This window comes from Heptranchias perlo, unplaced genomic scaffold (assembly GCF_035084215.1).
Source record: "Heptranchias perlo isolate sHepPer1 unplaced genomic scaffold, sHepPer1.hap1 HAP1_SCAFFOLD_177, whole genome shotgun sequence".
Taxonomy (NCBI): Eukaryota; Metazoa; Chordata; class Chondrichthyes; order Hexanchiformes; family Hexanchidae; genus Heptranchias; species Heptranchias perlo.
Window position 1 is genome coordinate 649918 of NW_027139044.1, and position 17923 is coordinate 667840.

Consider the following 17923-nt stretch of genomic DNA (forward strand, 5'->3'; position numbering starts at 1 on the left):
GCCTGACGAAATTCTGGTCCTGCCTGCGCAGGGACCATTGGGATCGTGCTTCTCCCGCCCAGAAACAGGCCCTATCCAATTTTCCCCCCATGGTCTGTTTATTGCAGTCTTGTGCTGTGTACTTATTCACTATTTATGTGAAGGTTAACATCAAGGCTCAGGGGGCATTGCTTATGCATAACACTTTCTCGCTCATAAATTGTCCCCGTATCCTGTTTTTGCATCAAATCTGCCTTTGCAATAGAACCATTTCCCCTTCAATGAGATGCCCTCGAGTGCATTGGTTACACAATGTCACTGCTCCTCCCTCTTTCGCTCCACGGTTTGACCTTTGACTTTTTGCAATGGTTTCAGACTTCAAGTTATTGAATTGGTTTAAGAACGTCACAAGGCAGCATGGTTCACAGTTTATTTAACTTTGTTTATATTAAATTAAAAATATATTTTTGACAGATTCATGTAACAAAAACGAAGAACAGTCTTCAAATTGTACAGCGTAGATGAGGCCTAAGCTGTAAGCTGCTGCATTATATCCCCGCTAGTTTTACAGCCTGGAGCTCTACCCAAGTACTCAAATAAAAGACATAGGAGGGAGGTTTGCATTGTGAATAAGCACAGAAATACCAGTGGCAGAAAATGAACATTGCCATTTAAAGGAAAAGTGCTTAAGAGGCTAAAGTAGTTGCTGAAGAGAATTTTAGCTTTAAAGTTAGTTATCAGTATTGTAATGGTACGTAATACAATTGTTTGTTTTAAGCTGGGTTTCCAAAAGCTAATTAACAAGACGCCACACACGGAGCTAAGGCTTCCTATAGCTAAAGCCAAGTGCAGAAGTTAAAACACATCACATTAACTAGTGCTGAACACATAATCATCAGCAGTTCTACAATGCTGTGAATTAAAAAAAACTCCACAGTCCAAATACGTATATACAAAACAACCCTAAAGGGGGCAAGTATGCCTCAAATAAAACAATTCCACAAATTAAAAGCAACGGTCTCCCTTATTTACAAATGCATCTAGCCATTTCTTTAACAATCTATAAAAAATACTATTCACATTTTCCGTGTAATGCAGTGATTACTCAGTATCAATAGTTACTCAGAATTTCATTAGTCGACCCTTTAAGCTACAGTGACAGTGCAGGCCGAGGGACCAAATAGTGCCTTTATCAAAAGGGAACACCTTCATTTTACCCAGGGTAACTCCAGCTCGTTTTTACGATGCTGTGGCCATCCCAAAAATATATTTCGTCTTTGGAATTTTCCATTCAAACTATCCCGAGCTACCCATATATCCACCAGATCTCCATACGGGATTCAATAAAGGATACAGATTCCAGACCAAACTAGTGATTATTAAGCAGAATTCCCCATTGGGAAACATTTCACGGAGTGAGTATTGACACCATTGTGTTGGAGCCAATGAGTTGGAGGCGGGGCAGGACTTAGGGCAGGATTTACAGCAAACAGAATCTATTTTACAGCAAACAGAATCTATTTTACAGCAAACAGAATCTATTTTACAGCAAACAGAATCTATTTTACAGCAAAGTCTATTTTACAGCAAACAGTCTATTTAAACAGAGTCTCTACGAACTACAGCAAACTGAACTCATGACTGAAACTACAGCAAAGTCTCCCGATATGAGCAGGATTATTTCTCCAGCAAAATGCAGTGAGTGGAGGATAGTTACATAATACGAATTATGTGAGTGAAATCAATCCCAGTCACTCACACCAGTGCGGGCTCCAGGCGTGGATTGACTTGGGAATTACCCAATCATCTCCATTCTGACCGGGTCTTGTGATGTCTCTATATTCAGCCAATATTTAAACAAGGAACCGATAGGCCTGTGGATAGGAGAAGGCTGATACAGAGAATGTGGGTCAATTAAGGGCCGATTCCCCCCAATGAGGGGCAGCGTCACAGGGGGGCCGCTGGTCAGGAAATCGTGGGCCCACAGAACCTGATTTTCCACCCGTGCTCCTGGCCAGGAGCTCCTGATGGAGGAATCAGCCCTATGGATCATTTGTGCTGTTAAACTGGAGTGACGGAGGGAGGTTAAGAGAGCAAAGGGTTCAAATTGGGATGTGCGTTCTTAATAATGAAATTCCAGTGTCTGCTCTTTAAATGAAGACGTCAGCCCGTTAAAATAAATGGGTTAATGCTTTCATTAAACAGGAGGACAGAGTTTCACTCGGGCATATTTGTTACTAATAATGCACAGCATTACTTAAACCCAAAACAACTATCAGAATCAATATGAAAGCAATATCAGCAGCAGACGCGTTTGTAGAGGGACTGATCCAATTATTTTGGTGTGGGAATGGACTCACTAAGTCAGAGTTGTAAGATAATCTAAATTCATTGAGAATTATCATGTTCGCCACAGTTCTGAACTCACTTTAAACGACATCCGGACAATACATTAGAAATGTTCAAGTCTGCTCCCCAATCTGGTGAAGTACACTGTGATTGACCACACCCAGGCTCAGGCTATTTTAATGACCAGTCGCCTTACTATATGCAGGATGCAGTGGGTAATGGGTAAATACGGGTAATGCAGCAAGTACAATGGAGTCTTATTTTGGGTGCACCATGATCAGTTAACTTCCTGCTATTGCAACTACTGAATCCGTAGTCCAGATATTCTTGGGCGATGGAAGGGTGGGATGGAAGATTTCTGCCTGGAGGAATTTGGAGTGAAACCTGGATATGATGACACTGGCCCTTTAATTTCTAGTAAAGGGGGGCTGTGGGCAGATCGTCAGCCCATCCCCTCCTCCCCCCACCCCCCCCCCAACCCCCACATCAAGGGGACTTGTCTGGAGAAGTTCTAGGCTACCCTGGGAGAATCCTACTCTGTAAGCTGAGAGGAGGTGTGAGTTTCCCTTTAAGAGGGCCCTTTAAGAGGCTTTACTAAGAATCTATTATCTTCTCCAAAGATGGCCCCTTGCTCCATTGGGTGCAAAAGAACAAAGCAACAAAGTGTTCCTCGGGCCATCGCCAGGCCTCTTCTCCGCCATCAGAGTGGCTTGGGGCACTGCTCTGATATTCCGACTGGCAGTTCAACGAGGGCTCTGCTGAAGCCCCCTTGCAGACACAACCCACCCATCCAGGTTGTGAAAGTAATCCCATCCCCGCAATCTGGGATGGGGGTTTCCACCAACAGGCGTGATTGGAGGGGTTTTATGCCCGGCCACACTTGCGCTAGTGGTGCAGAACCCCAGGAATTTCAAGGGCCATGTTTCACAAGTTCAACGTAAGACTGTCGGAGAGCACTGGACCGGAAAAAGAATCTGCAGCCAATCCGACTGGGCAACGCAACCTGCCGGCAACCATACTGATTTAAAAAAAACCAGAAGAAAAGCTTCTAAAACAGTAAAATCTTCCCCAAGATTCCTGGAACAGTTGCTCAGGAATTTCAATATACTGAATGAAATCTTGGAAACACTCTTAATATTGCTCATCCACCCCATTCATGTCGCTGTACATTCACCAGTATAAAAAGTGGAAAAATACAGAAATACGAAAAGACAGATAATGTTAAAAATGTACCAGGTGAAGAGCAATACAGTAATTGTACAAGTGAAGTCTTCACCAGGACAGTCTCAAGAGCTTCCTTTGTGCAGTCAAGGAGTTGGTGTATTCATTGTGATTGGATAGGCTCACGATTACACTGCTGACTTGATGAAATGTACTGTCTAGTCCTGGTTACCTCAGTTACAATACTGCAATCCTCAGTGCCAAGTTGCCTTCCCAGAATCCGTACATCAGGCAAATGTACGTGCCCTGCCCTCAGCACCCTGGGGTGCTCGTTAGTTTGTGTACTCAGCACCTCGTTAGTTTGTGTACCCAGACCGCTCATAATCAAACATCAGATTTGAAAATTCTCACCATTGTGTTCAAATCCCTTCATGGCCTCGCCCCTCCCTATCTCTGTAACCTCCTCCAGCCCTACAACCCTCCGAGTTCTCTGCGCTCCTCCAACTCTGACCTCTTGCGGATCCCCAATTTCCATCACCCCGCCATTGGCGGCCGTGCCTTCAGCTGCCTAAGCCCTAAGCTCTGGAATTCCCTCTCTAATCTTCTCCAACTCACTATCCAACTTTAAGACGCTCTTTAAAACCTACATCTTTGACCAAGCTTTTGGTCACCTGTCCTAATACCTTCTTATGTGATTCGGTGTCAAATTTTGTCTGATAATCGCTCCAGTGAAGTCCCTTGGGACAATTTACTATGTTAAAGGTGCTATATAAATGCAAGTTGTTGTTGTCTTCAGTTACCCAGGGAAAAGTCGCCTGCAGCAGTTACTGTTTCTTGAAGATCTCCAGAACCCAATCTCATACATTTAGCCTGAAAATGGGAGGCTGAAATCTCGCAGGAAGTAGCGCTTATCAGGGCTACTACTTGGAGAATGAGCGGCAGTCGGTTTTCATCAAGGAACCATGACCCCTGTCTTTATTGCTACATAACTCTTTCCTCTTACAGACCTGAAGATAAACACGGGGACATTTTAACGAGTAGCAGGATTTGGGTGGGCGCGGGAAGCCCGGCTCAGGGGAGGCCTAAACGCTGACGTCGTCGGAGCCCGATCTGCATATGTAAAGAAAGATCCCGCCGGCTTTGGGCGGGTCCCTTTGCCGCCTGCTCAGAAGAGCGGGTTAAAATCGGGATCGGTGTGAAGCGGGTGGGCAAGTGACGGTTTTCGCTGGGCGGGTAGGGTTAAAATTGCACCCTCTTAGGCCTCTTTGTGATAATGCTGCCATTGAAGTGTAGGAAAAAAATTAATATCTTGCGTTTCTATTGCACTTTATCACATTCTGAGGATGTCCCAAAGCGCTTCACAACACAATGAATCACATACAGGTAAGGTGACCTCAATAAAATGATAGCTTGGTCTTTAGGCCACAATTTCACACAGACACCAGGCTTTGGCAGGCAGTGATTACCTGAAAGGGCCAGGTACAAGCTGTGCACAGGAACGATAAGTACGAACCCTTCTCTTATACATCAATGACATTGCTCTCTGAAACTAAAAGTGCCTCCCGTAAATTGAATTTCAGAACCCGCAGGATGATCGGGGTGACTGCTACATAAACTAAGGTTGTGCTTTTCTTCATCAAAACATGGTGACTGATTATTGACACTTCCGGTGAATTTTCAATTCCTTGAGGTTGTAGTTCAAAAAAAGGAAAGTCGGAGTGTATCTTTCTGAAGTGATCCTGATGATAATAAGATGGGCGGGGAGAAGACGGGAGGGGACATGTGGGGAACGCCATTCAGAATCAGAAAGTAACATGGCCAACTTCCAGCCACAGCGCCAGCACACTGAGGCTTTGGTCAAGTCCCTCTGCGATTCCACTCCGCGTTCTCACACCTGACCAATTCGACAGGAGTCTGACGTTCTCAATAATGTCACCACTTCTTTGACTAAGATACTCAGAAGTGAAAGGTCACAGCCCAAAATCCAGAACACCATCAATGTTGAAGCAAAATAAGATGGGAAGAAGAGGTAAGTCGCAATAGTTTAAAATAGCAACTCGGGTGACGCTTGGGTTTTTATAAACCTGTGAAATGGAGGAGAAAGGAAAGACTTGGAGGCATTTCACAATATTGAGGTCCTGGAAAAGATTGAGTTGGAATAGAAGATGGTGTGACAAGTCTTGGTTTCAATACATTGAGGCTGCCAGGACGAGGAAGAGTGTAGGGTGTAGTATTTGGAGCTTTGGAGGAACAAGAGAAGAAAATTCAGAGATGTAAAGACGACAGAAGTATTGAGAAAATAGAGAGGTAAGAAAGGTTGAGTGAGAGAGGACTAGCTTACACCCTTGAGACAGTATCTGCTGCAGGTCTACTAGTGCCATCATCAACAGTCACATCCATTGCCTCCACCTTGTAGCAGTGTCCCTTACACATTTAGCATCATACAGCACAGAAGGAGGCCATTCGGCCCATTGTGCCTGTGCCAACTCTTGGTAAGAGCTATCCAATTAGTCCTATTCCCCTGCCCTTTCCCCATAGCCGTGCACATTTTTCGAAACTTCGAAAAACAAACTAGATTGCTGTCAGTTTTACAGTTGGTCAAGTCCCTGCTACGGTGGGGACAAGAAGTACGTCGATTGCTATTAATTTCCGAATACTCTGAACGACATATTTCTGTCATGTGCATCTTGTGCTGATGTCTTTAATGGTTGCTTGGAAAAGAGAGATGCAACAGATCATTTTCTATCTACCATCGGTGCACATTGCTGGCAGTAATTTTGTATCCCACTATTTAATACCATGGCACGAAACACTATTTAAAATGTGTGAAGCTGACAGAATGATATGCTTCTAACATGACTACGGTTCAGTCAACTGTTACACTTGATGTAATTACCACTGGCAGCACAGGTACAGGCAACCAGCTAATCCCCTTTGTTCCTGCAGTGTTGCACGGGATATATGTTATGATTCAATGGCCATGGATGTCTGACAGGACACACAGGAGCATCCATTGTAGTCACTAGTCAATGGAGATGACTCCAGTTTTGTGTGACTGACTCCGATCATTTCCATATTCACTGTATGAGCTGAACATCAGTAAATCTCATTTACAATCACTGCTGCCTGAAGTGATCAGGTACAATAAATGTCCAGCTGCCCCATCTCTCCCACATTTCCTCATTAACCGAGGCTAGCCAAGGACAGGAATCTCCTCAGCCCTGTCCTCCTTTAGGTCGAATCAGGCATTTCTGCACCCCGAGGGTGAGTATTCCTGACTCGCCTCCCATCGGAGGCTGCAATGACAGCTGCGTCTTTATGGGTGATACGAATACGTTTGGATCATAACATTTAAAAGCAGGTTATTAAACAAATCATCTGCATCCTGGCATGCAAAACAGAACCTCTAAAGTTAGCATCAAAATAGGAAAAAAAATTGTACAACTAAAATTTCTTTGAAGTGCATGACAATAGGTTGTTGATTGTGCCCGAGTGACCCAGATTGTAAATAGATGCTGCATCCCTTTCTAATGTTCAACAAAACAGCAGTGTAGCCTTTGGGAAGACTTGTAATGTATCATTTCTGGACAGCAATGCTACGGAGCCAAGTAGCAATCGTTCATGTAGTTTCCGATTAACCTTCTGGCTTAGGTAAAGAGCGAGTGACTATCCTAACACTGCAGGAAGGACACATTGAGACTCCAGCACTCCATCATTTCCAGTTAGAGATAAGAACAGTCTGGGAAGCTGAATTCAGACTCGCATTCCTTCACAACCTTTATATTAGGATGTATAAGCCTCAGTCATGTTGACAAACCTTGAAGGTGTACACCTTCAGTGTGTATCATCTGAACCCCAAATTGGCCCAGGTTGGTGTGTGAATGAATCTGACCTTTGGCTCAGTTTGGGTAAATGTGGAACCTGTGCTTTCCTCTGCCCTCTTCCCTGCACCACCCCTCTCCCACCCCCATCACTGGATACCATCTTCTCCTACACCCTTTTCAAAATGTCCTTTGTCACAATGCAAAAAAGATGATGGTGTCTTTTTAAGCCGTGTCGGCCTAGTGTCCACACTAACTCCTGAGCTACCTGGCTACCTCCCGCTATTTGAGGGTTTCTTTGTACCAGTTAGATTGAGGCAACGCTGTACGAAGCAGCGCAATCATTGACATTGACCGTATCAATCTCAGTGAGAAACGTGATTGGCAGTGCTGATGTGTGCTTGTCAAAAAGACGACACAAATCCTTCCATTAAGTTCTCGGTGATAAAACGGCTTCCTCAGTCTATTCTTTAGAATTAAGAACGGCTCTGTTTGTTTTTCCAATGTTTCAAAAGTTATCCATTAATAAACTATATTTAACTACAAAAAAGAATTAAAAGCTGCACTACACAACAAGGTCACCTTCAAAATGAGAACCCACCTCGGGGGCTGCTGACTTCACAGAGCCCCCTTGTTCAGTTAAATAGCTGCAATCTGTACGGGTAAGAAAAGGTCAATCAACATCCTGGTGTGCTTTGTTACAGGCCAGGCCAAGCCAGGCCAGGCAGGTTCACCTCCGTTAGCTCCCACACCCAGTTTTATTTTAATGGGCTCATAGGTTGAATGGACAAGCCCCCTGCAGTGGGTGTCAGTCGCATCTGCTCAATAGGCATTTTATATCCAGATACCAATTCAAAATATTTGATGGGCTCCAAATATGGAGACCAAATACAGAGCAACCTTAAAATGCAGACTCAATACTTTTTGTGCAGACGGTTTGGTCAGATCTGTGGATATATGTGCTGGCCAAAGGGATACGTTTTATTGGACAATCTCTCGCTAAGGATTGCTCGACCTTCAGCCCATCGTCCCCCTCCCCCAATGACAGCAGCACTTTAGAGGCCATTGCACTTTGTTCCATGAACGTAACCTTCCACAGGGTCCTGCTGAAGGTCGGTCTGAAAGGTCGATCCAAAGAGCCACATTTTTTTGGTATTTCCACAGTAAATCCTTCATTTTGCTGGTTATAACCATATTGCTTTTTAACGGGTGCCGGTTAGGAACAGTCCAAACAGACCAGGGCTCAATCCTAGCAAATAGAACCCCCCTTCTATCCAGACACGTTTTGTCAGTACTATTGCCTCAGACATACTCCTTCTAGTCAATATTGAGGATACGAGTTTGTGGTTCGATAAGGAAGTCCAGCAGAGCTGGAATCCCCTGAGTGCTGGAGGGGGGTTACACCACCGTATTCCGCTGTCCGTATGAAGGCAGTACAGTCCCTGGCTTTAGTGAGAACTCGGAAAGGTACTCAGGGTTTTCTGCTACGATGGGCTTGATGCGACCGTTCTGCTTGTAAAAAAACTTTGTGCCATACTCCTGCAGGTACTCGGGGCTGTGCATGGCAGATTTGGGCGGGTAACTGTGGTTCCAGTAGTCAGGATTGTCAAAGGCCTTGTCAACGTTTTCTGATATGGCGATATTATTATCCTGCAGGTATTCTGGGTTCTCAACCACGTTGACAAAAGTGTTGAGATAGAGGGGTTCATTCACGTACTCATCCTGGGCGGTCTGTTGCCCCTCCGGGACGTTGTGATATTCTGGGTTGTCCAAAGCATGGACATCGCCGTTTTTCCGAAGAGTCACAAATGGGTTCTCCTCCACTGGGTTCATGTATTCTGTGAAAAGAACAACAAAATCATAACAACTCTGCACATTGTCATAGAAGGAAAGAAAGAAAGACTTGCATTTATACAGCACCTTTTACGACCTCAGGAAGTCCCAAAGTGCTTTACAGCCAATTAAATACTTTTGAAGAGTAGCCACTGTTGTAAAGTAGGAAACACGGTCGCCAATTTGCACACAGCAAGATCCCACAAACAGCAATGTGATAATGACCAGATAATCTGTTTTAGTGATGTTGATTGAGGGATAAATATTGACCAGGACACCGGGGAGAATTCCCCTGCTCTTCTTTGAAATAGTGCCATGGGATCTTTTGCGTCCATCTGAGAGGGCAGACGGGGCCTCGGTTTAACGTCTCATCCAAAAGGGGGCACCTCCGACAGTGCAGCAATCCCTCAGTACTGCACTGGAGTCACAGCCTAGATTTTGTGCTCAAGTTTCTGGAGTGGGACTTGAACCCACAACCTCCTGACTTGGCCACAAGCTAACCCAAAAAAGAGCGACAGAAAATGTGGTTTTAATTGCTCATTGGATCTATGAACATGCAGTACGTACTCTAATAGAAAGATGAAAGAAGGCGATTTGACCCAGTGAAGCCCAACCTTCGAGTGACGCTCCCAGCTCAGCATCTACAGACTGTATCTCTGCCAGCCCAACCTGACATTATTCCAGACATTTACAAGCCTCTGTGTGAGTTCCTGCTGATAGATCTCATTTGAATTCATTCTTTACACTTGTTTACATTTATGATCTCTGATCACAACATTAGGAACATAGAAACAGGATATGATAGGGTAGATAGAGAGAAACTATTTCCTCTGGTGGGACAGTCCAGAACAAGGGGGCATGACCTTAAAATAAGAGCTCGGCCGTTCAGGGGTGATGTCAGGAAACACATCTTCACACAAAGGGGAGTGGAAATCTGGAACTCTCTCCCCCAAAAAGCTGTTGAGGCTGGGGGTCAATTGAAACTTTCAAAACTGAGATGGATAGATCTTTGTTGGGTAAGGGTATTGAGGGTTACAGAACCAAGGCGGGTAAATGGAGTGTATACAGATGAGCCATGATCTAATTGAATGGTGGAATAGGCTTGAGGGCCTGAATAGCCAACTCCTATTCCAATGTTCCTCGTTCCCAAATCATAGGATGTAGTACTGAGCCAGTATAGGCCACTGGTTCGGGACCTCTGCCGTGCAGAACAAACACCATATTACAGGAAAGGCTATCGGAAGGATAAGGGGCCACAAAGAGTTTAAAACTGATACCAGTCATCAGATACCTGAGGGTTACTGTCTGATACCAGTCATCAGATACCTGAGGGTTACTGTCTGATACCTGTCATCAGATACCTGAGGGTTACTGTCTGATACCTGTCATCAGATACCTGAGGATTACTGTCTGATACCTGTCATCAGATACCTGAGGGTTACTGTCTGATACCTGTCATCAGATACCTGAGAGTTACTGTCTGATACCTGTCATCAGATACCTGAGAGTTACTGTCTGATACCTGTCATCAGATACCTGAGGATTACTGTCTGATACCTGTCATCAGATACCTGAGGATTACTGTCTGATACCTGTCATCAGATACCTGAGGGTTAATGTCTGATACCAGTCATCAGATACCTGAGGATTACTGTCTGATACCAGTCATCAGATACCTGAGGGTCACTGTCTGATACCTGTGATCAGATACCTGAGGGTCACTGTCTGATACCTGTCATCAGATACCTGAGGATTACTGTCTGATACCTGTCATCAGATACCTGAGGGTTACTGTCTGATACCTGTCATCAGATACCTGAGGATTACTGTCTGATACCTGTCATCAGATACCTGAGGGTTACTGTCTGATACCAGTCGTCAGATACCTGAGGGTTACTGTCTGATACCTGTCATCAGATACCTGAGGGTTACTGTCTGATACCAGTCATCAGATACCTGAGAGTTACTGTCTGATACCTGTCATCAGATACCTGAGAGTTACTGTCTGATACCTGTCATCAGATACCTGAGGATTACTGTCTGATACCTGTCATCAGATACCTGAGGGTTACTGTCTGATACCAGTCATCAGATACCTGAGGGTTACTGTCTGATACCAGTCGTCAGATACCTGAGGGTTACTGTCTGATACCTGTCATCAGATACCTGAGGGTTACTGTCTGATACCAGTCATCAGATACCTGAGAGTTACTGTCTGATACCTGTCATCAGATACCTGAGAGTTACTGTCTGATACCTGTCATCAGATACCTGAGGGTCACTGTCTGATACCAGTCATCAGATACCTGAGGGTTACTGTCTGATACCAGTCGTCAGATACCTGAGGGTTACTGTCTGATACCTGTCATCAGATACCTGAGGGTTACTGTCTGATACCAGTCATCAGATACCTGAGAGTTACTGTCTGATACCTGTCATCAGATACCTGAGAGTTACTGTCTGATACCTGTGATCAGATACCTGAGGATTACTGTCTGATACCTGTCATCAGATACCTGAGGATTACTGTCTGATACCTGTCATCAGATACCTGAGGGTTAATGTCTGATACCAGTCATCAGATACCTGAGGATTACTGTCTGATACCAGTCATCAGATACCTGAGGATCACTGTCTGATACCTGTGATCAGATACCTGAGGGTCACTGTCTGATACCTGTCATCAGATACCTGAGGATTACTGTCTGATACCTGTCATCAGATACCTGAGGGTTACTGTCTGATACCTGTCATCAGATACCTGAGGATTACTGTCTGATACCTGTCATCAGATACCCGAGGGTTACTGTCTGATACCAGTCATCAGATACCTGAGGGTTACTGTCTGATACCAGTCATCAGATACCTGAGGGTTACTGTCTGATACCAGTCATCAGATACCTGAGGGTTACTGTCTGATACCAGTCATCAGATACCTGAGGATTACTGTCTGATACCTGTCATCAGATACCTGAGAGTTACTGTCTGATACCTGTCATCAGATACCTGAGAGTTACTGTCTGATACCTGTCATCAGATACCTGAGGATTACTGTCTGATACCTGTGATCAGATACCTGAGGATTACTGTCTGATACCTGTCATCAGATACCTGAGAGTTACTGTCTGATACCTGTCATCAGATACCTGAGGATTACTGTCTGATACCTGTCATCAGATACCTGAGGATTACTGTCTGATACCTGTCATCAGATACCTGAGGGTTAATGTCTGATACCTGTGATCAGATACCTGAGGATTACTGTCTGATACCTGTCATCAGATACCTGAGAGTTACTGTCTGATACCTGTCATCAGATACCTGAGGGTCACTGTCTGATACCTGTGATCAGATACCTGAGGGTCACTGTCTGATACCAGTCATCAGATACCTGAGGATTACTGTCTGATACCTGTCATCAGATACCTGAGAGTTACTGTCTGATACCTGTCATCAGATACCTGAGAGTTACTGTCTGATACCTGTCATCAGATACCTGAGGATTACTGTCTGATACCTGTGATCAGATACCTGAGGATTACTGTCTGATACCTGTCATCAGATACCTGAGAGTTACTGTCTGATACCTGTCATCAGATACCTGAGGGTCACTGTCTGATACCTGTGATCAGATACCTGAGGGTCACTGTCTGATACCTGTCATCAAATACCAGAGGATTACTGTCTGATACCTGTCATCAGGTACCTGAGGGTTACTGTCTGATACCAGTCATCAGATACCTGAGGGTTACTGTCTGATACCAGTCATCAGATACCTGAGGGTTACTGTCTGATACCTGTCATCAGATACCTGAGGATTACTGTCTGATACCTGTCATCAGATACCTGAGGGTTACTGTCTGATACCTGTCATCAGATACCTGAGGGTTACTGTCTGATACCAGTCATCAGATACCTGAGGGTTACTGTCTGATACCAGTCATCAGATACCTGAGGGTTACTGTCTGATACCAGTCATCAGATACCTGAGAGTTACTGTCTGATACCTGTCATCAGATACCTGAGAGTTACTGTCTGATACCTGTCATCAGATACCTGAGGATTACTGTCTGATACCTGTCATCAGATACCTGAGGATTACTGTCTGATACCTGTCATCAGATACCTGAGGGTTAATGTCTGATACCAGTCATCAGATACCTGAGGATTACTGTCTGATACCAGTCATCAGATACCTGAGGGTCACATTCTGATACCTGTGATCAGATACCTGAGGGTCACTGTCTGATACCTGTCATCAGATACCTGAGGATTACTGTCTGATACCTGTCATCAGATACCTGAGGGTTACTGTCTGATACCTGTCATCAGATACCTGAGGATTACTGTCTGATACCTGTCATCAGATACCTGAGGGTTACTGTCTGATACCAGTCATCAGATACCTGAGGGTTACTGTCTGATACCAGTCATCAGATACCTGAGGGTTACTGTCTGATACCAGTCATCAGATACCTGAGGATTACTGTCTGATACCTGTCATCAGATACCTGAGAGTTACTGTCTGATACCTGTCATCAGATACCTGAGAGTTACTGTCTGATACCTGTCATCAGATACCTGAGGATTACTGTCTGATACCTGTGATCAGATACCTGAGGATTACTGTCTGATACCTGTCATCAGATACCTGAGAGTTACTGTCTGATACCTGTCATCAGATACCTGAGGGTCACTGTCTGATACCTGTGATCAGATACCTGAGGGTCACTGTCTGATACCTGTCATCAAATACCAGAGGATTACTGTCTGATACCTGTCATCAGGTACCTGAGGATTACTGTCTGATACCTGTCATCAAATACCAGAGGATTACTGTCTGATACCTGTCATCAGGTACCTGAGGATTACTGTCTGATACCTGTCATCAAATACCAGAGGATTACTGTCTGATACCAATCATCAGATACCTGAGGATTACTGTCTGATACCTGTGATCAGACACCTGAGGATTACTGTCTGATACCTGTCATCAGATACCTGAGGGTTACTGTCTGATACCAGTCATCAGATACCTGAGGATTACTGTCTGATACCTGTCATCAGATACCTGAGGGTCACTGTCTGATACCTGTCATTAGATACCTGAATTGACGGGGTCATTTTGGGAAGTTGTCCATTCTGAAATATCAAATTGGAGTCAACACTACTTCAGTGTAAAACAGAAAGGACAATAAGTGTGACAAATCACAACGTAGAAGGTTTCACAGGAGATTACTAACCTGCACGAGATAGTTTGACCTTGGCATCTGCCTTGGATGGTCTTGCAAGCGTTCGATCCTCCTGTGCAGCCCCTCCTCGCTCACTAGCCCCTGGGAGAAGGTTCAGAATGTCATTATTCACATAAAGATGTGTCAATCCTTGTAATTATATAGTTCCACCTTATTTACTCCATGACTGGGTATTTCTGACTAAACCTGGGACCCAGAATTATTCAGACACCAACAACCACAATTTGTATTTATCTTTAACGTAGTAAATCATCCCAAGGTGCTTCACAGGAGCGATTATCAAACAAAATTTGATAATTAGTGACATAAGGCGACATTAGGACAGGTGATTCAAAGCTTGGTCAAAGAAGTAGATTTTAAGGTGTGTCCAAAAGGAGGAGAGAGAGGTAGAGAGGCGGAGAGGTTCAGGGAGGGAATTCCAGAGCTTGGAGCCGAGGCAGCTGAAGGCACGGCCGCCAATGGTGGAGCGATTAAAATCGGGGATCGATGAAGCTCCACCTTCATCGAAACATGGCAGAGCTCAGCTTTGGCTTGTTTTAAATGTGCAATTAAAGTGAGAGTCTCTGAAATGAAAGACGGACGCCCTGTCCCTGTCCCTCAGGGAGTGTCGGTGCACAGCTAGACTTCAATGTGACAAGGACCATCAGTCCAAACTGAGATTTTTCCCAGTCTCTCCCTAATCTCAGCCACACTGTTCAAGGAAAGATACTACCATAGGGACAGAAGAGAAATTAGAGGGAGCATCCAGTCCCTTCCAGCAATTGACCATACAGGGGCCGCTGGGTATGGTGTGTGGGCCGTAGGACACCGATGCAGGGAAACACAGTTGACTTGAAGACAAACAAACTGATAAAGTTCTGAATAAGTCAATGTCACAATTCTCACCTGCAGCAATTGCCCAAACATTGCTGGGAGACGGGACAAGCCGTTCCCTGCCAGTGTTGTCTTCGCGAGAAGCTCTTGATTAGTTTCACCCCCAGGCTTGCCTTCCATTTATAGCAAATTACATTTTCATATCAAACAGTGTTAGAAAGAAATCAGCTCGGTGGAGAAACATCCCACTCTCAGTGTGTATCACCAATAGTGTAAACACAGTGGGAAGATTCCCTCTCTCAGTCTGTGTTGGTGACAGTGTAAACACAGTGGGAAGATTCACTCTCTCAGTGTGTTAGTGAGAGTGTAAACACAGTGGGAAGATTCACTCTCTCAGTCTGTGTTGGTGACAGTGTAAACACAGTGGGAAGATTCACTCTCTCAGTGTGTGTTAGTGACAGTGTAAACACAGTGGGAAGATTCACTCTCTCAGTGTGTTAGTGAGAGTGTAAACACAGTGGGAAGATTCCCTCTCTCAGTCTGTGTTAGTGACAGTGTAAACACAGTGGGAAGATTCACTCTCTCAGTCTGTGTTAGTGACAGTGTAAACACAGTGGGAAGATTCACTCTCTCAGTGTGTGTTGGTGACAGTGTAAACACAGTGGGAAGATTCACTCTCTCAGTGTGTGTTAGTGACAGTGTAAACACAGTGGGAAGATTCACTCTCTCAGTGTGTTAGTGAGAGTGTAAACACAGTGGGAAGATTCCCTCACTCAGTGTGTGTTGGTGACAGTGTAAACACAGTGGGAAGATTCCCTCTCTCAGTGTGTGTTAGTGACAGTGTAAACACAGTGGGAAGATTCCCTCTCTCAGTCTGTGTTAGTGACAGTGTAAACACAGGGGGAAGATTCACTCTCTCAGTCTGTGTTAGTGACAGTGTAAACACAGTGGGAAGATTCACTCTCTCAGTGTGTGTTAGTGACAGTGTAAACACAGTGGGAAGATTCACTCTCTCAGTGTGTGTTAGTGACAGTGTAAACACAGTGGGAAGATTCACTCTCTCAGTGTGTGTTAGTGACAGTGTAAACACAGGGGGAAGATTCACTCTCTCAGTCTGTGTTAGTGACAGTGTAAACACAGTGGGAAGATTCACTCTCTCAGTGTGTGTTAGTGACAGTGTAAACACAGTGGGAAGATTCACTCTCTCAGTCTGTGTTAGTGACAGTGTAAACACAGTGGGAAGATTCACTCTCTCAGTCTGTGTTGGTGACAGTGTAAACACAGTGGGAAGATTCACTCTCTCAGTCTGTGTTAGTGACAGTGTAAACACAGTGGGAAGATTCACTCTCTCAGTCTGTGTTAGTGACAGTGTAAACACAGTGGGAAGATTCACTCTCTCAGTCTGTGTTGGTGACAGTGTAAACACAGGGGGAAGATTCACTCTCTCAGTCTGTGTTAGTGACAGTGTAAACACAGGGGGAAGATTCACTCTCTCAGTCTGTGTTGGTGACAGTGTAAACACAGTGGGAAGATTCCCTCTCTCAGTCTGTGTTAGTGACAGTGTAAACACAGGGGGAAGATTCACTCTCTCAGTGTGTGTTAGTGACAGTGTAAACACAGTGGGAAGATTCACTCTCTCAGTCTGTGTTAGTGACAGTGTAAACACAGTGGGAAGATTCACTCTCAGTCTGTGTTAGTGACAGTGTAAACACAGTGGGAAGATTCACTCTCTCAGTGTGTGTTAGTGACAGTGTAAACACAGTGGGAAGATTCACTCTCTCAGCGTGTGTTGGTGACAGTGTAAACACAGTGGGAAGATTCACTCTCTCAGTCTGTGTTAGTGACAGTGTAAACACAGTGGGAAGATTCCCTCTCTCAGTGTGTGTTGGTGACAGTGTAAACACAGTGGGAAGATTCACTCTCTCAGTCTGTGTTAGTGACAGTGTAAACACAGTGGGAAGATTCACTCTCTCAGTGTGTGTTAGTGACAGTGTAAACACAGTGGGAAGATTCACTCTCTCAGTGTGTGTTGGTGACAGTGTAAACACAGTGGGAAGATTCATTCTCTCAGTGTGTGTTGGTGACAGTGTAAACACAGTGGGAAGATTCATTCTCTCAGTGTGTGTTGGTGACAGTGTAAACACAGTGGGAAGATTCATTCTCTCAGTGTGTGTTGGTGACAGTGTAAACACAGTGGGAAGATTCACTCTCTCAGTGTGTGTTAGTGACAGTGTAAACACAGTGGGAAGATTCCCTCTCTCAGTGTGTGTTAGTGACAGTGTAAACACAGTGGGAAGATTCACTCTCTCAGTGTGTGTTAGTGAGAGTGTAAACACAGTGGGAAGATTCACTCTCTCAGTGTGTGTTGGTGACAGTGTAAACACAGTGGGAAGATTCATTCTCTCAGTGTGTGTTGGTGACAGTGTAAACACAGTGGGAAGATTCCCTCTCTCAGTGTGTGTTGGTGACAGTGTAAACACAGTGGGAAGATTCATTCTCTCAGTGTGTGTTGGTGACAGTGTAAACACAGTGGGAAGATTCATTCTCTCAGTGTGTGTCAGTGACAGTGTAAACACAGTGGGAAGATTCCCTCTCTCAGTGTGTGTTAGTGACAGTGTAAACACAGTGGGAAGATTCACTCTCTCAGTGTGTGTTAGTGAGAGTGTAAACACAGTGGGAAGATTCACTCTCTCAGTGTGTGTTGGTGACAGTGTA

The 17923-nt window shown here is 44.7% G+C and overlaps 1 protein-coding gene across 1 annotated transcript in view; it reads right to left on the reverse strand.

Moving 5' to 3' along the window:
• Positions 1–401: 401 nt before the first annotated feature.
• LOC137309689 (receptor tyrosine-protein kinase erbB-4-like) overlaps positions 402–17923 on the reverse strand; it is a 118848-nt gene continuing 101326 nt past the window's right edge. Inside the window, exons 3-4 of the mRNA XM_067977756.1 lie at positions 14387–14476; positions 402–9148 (exon numbers count right to left, since the gene is read on the reverse strand). Of these exons, the coding sequence (XP_067833857.1) occupies positions 8709–9148; positions 14387–14476 (530 nt within the window). The 3' untranslated portion in view covers positions 402–8708. The remainder of the gene's footprint in view (positions 9149–14386; positions 14477–17923) is intronic.